A 1,607-nucleotide genomic window follows, 5' to 3' on the forward strand; every position below is an offset into this window, starting at 1 on the left:
TCAACAATGCCCTACAGCTAATCACCAGGTGGGCAGAGGAGCACAGGAACAAACAGAATGTTTTAGCTGGCTGACCAGAAACTGTCCTCAAGATGAACCCCAAGAACAAGGGTAGTCCCGGGCCCTACACAGGTTTATATTTTAAATTTATTAAGAGAGAGTGAATTGTGGGGCAATATTATACAGGCCACATATTTCTGCATTGTATGGCAGCCAGGCTCTCAAGCCGCAGTTCACACCTGAGTGGTCACCTAGCACCTACAGACAGGCTGTCTCCAGGGTCAGGAAATGCTAGTGCTGTTCTGCTCCCTTCTTTGTAATTATGGAGATTGCCTGGGAAAATGTGTTAATCCAAGCTAGTGACAGAGCAGCCATAGTTGTGGACATGACTTTAGTCCTGCTACCCCAGAAACCGAATGCTAATGACTTCCCCCTCAGTTTACCTTTGGATATAAAAGCTGTTTTGAGAATAAACATGGGCCCAAAAGCCGGTGCGGCAGGCTCTGGCTGCTCCAAGATGGGGACTCCCACGCATCGGCTCATGCTCATAGCTCGTAGACAAGCTGAAGCCAATAAGCAACATGTAATATGTCAGAAATGCTTGGAATTTGGACATTGGACATATGAATGCACAGGAAAAAAAAAGTACCTGCACAGGCCTTCCAGAACAGCGGAGCTGAAGAAAGCTTTTAAAGAGAAAGAGAATAGATTCTTGCAGCAAAGCATTGGAGAGACCAATGTGGAGAGAAGGAGCAAGAAGAAGAGGTCTAAGAGTGTCACGAGTTCCAGTACCTCGAGCAGTGACACGTCAGCCAGTGAGTCTTCATCAGAGAGCCAGACGCCTGCCTCATCCTCCTCAGAGGACAGTGACTCAGGCGACAGCCGCTCTAGCTCCTCCTCCTCAGCTTACACCTCCTCGTCTTCCTCCTCCTCGGTCTCAGACTCGACTCCAGCTCCTCCAGCTGCAGCAGTTGCAGTACAGACAGACAGCAGCTCTGATGATGAGCCGCCCAAGAAGAGGAAAAAGAAACAGAACTCTCCCTGCACTGGACTAATGGACCAAAAACGTCAGTTTGACTCACAGGGGAACTGAAAACACGCTCAAGCAAGCAAGTTAGCTGGTCAGCTTGATAGACTTCAGAACTTTCTATGTATTCGCCATTGTATGAAATATTAATAAAAGATATTATATATAAAAAGACATTTATTTTAGGAATGAATATTGTGTTCTTGCTGTTTTTCTTTTTCTTTTTTCTTTTTTTGCTATTTTTCTGTTTTTCTTCTTTTAAAGATGAGGGGGTTGGTTTCTCTTTGTAGGCCTGGCTGGCCTGGAACTCACTATGTGGAAGAGGCTGGCCTTGATTTTACAGCTCTGCCTGCTCCTGCTTCTCCTAGAAATGTGCTACCATGTTCAGCTTTTGTTGTTGACTTTCTTCCTAGTATTTGAAGTGTATCTGTAAAAACATAAAGCTGAAAACCAGGAAATCTGTTTCAGTGATAAGGCATTTTTCTGCCTGTGACATGGATACTTTATGTGGGTATGGGGTAAGGACTGTATAGGACAGGCTTTGAAGATACTGTATCAGAATATCAAGAAGTTGCTCTTT

General features: G+C 44.9%; 1 protein-coding gene across 1 annotated transcript; it reads left to right on the plus strand.

The window, feature by feature from the left end:
- The first annotated feature begins 517 nt into the window (after positions 1–517).
- Positions 518–1,093, plus strand: LOC130869035 (zinc finger CCHC domain-containing protein 10-like). Its single transcript, XM_057761151.1, has one exon. It carries the CDS (start codon positions 518–520, stop codon positions 1,091–1,093), a length of 576 nt encoding a protein of 191 aa, XP_057617134.1.
- Positions 1,094–1,607: the final 514 nt, after the last annotated feature.

This window comes from Chionomys nivalis, chromosome 2 (assembly GCF_950005125.1).
Source record: "Chionomys nivalis chromosome 2, mChiNiv1.1, whole genome shotgun sequence".
Classification (NCBI taxonomy): domain Eukaryota; kingdom Metazoa; phylum Chordata; class Mammalia; order Rodentia; family Cricetidae; genus Chionomys; species Chionomys nivalis.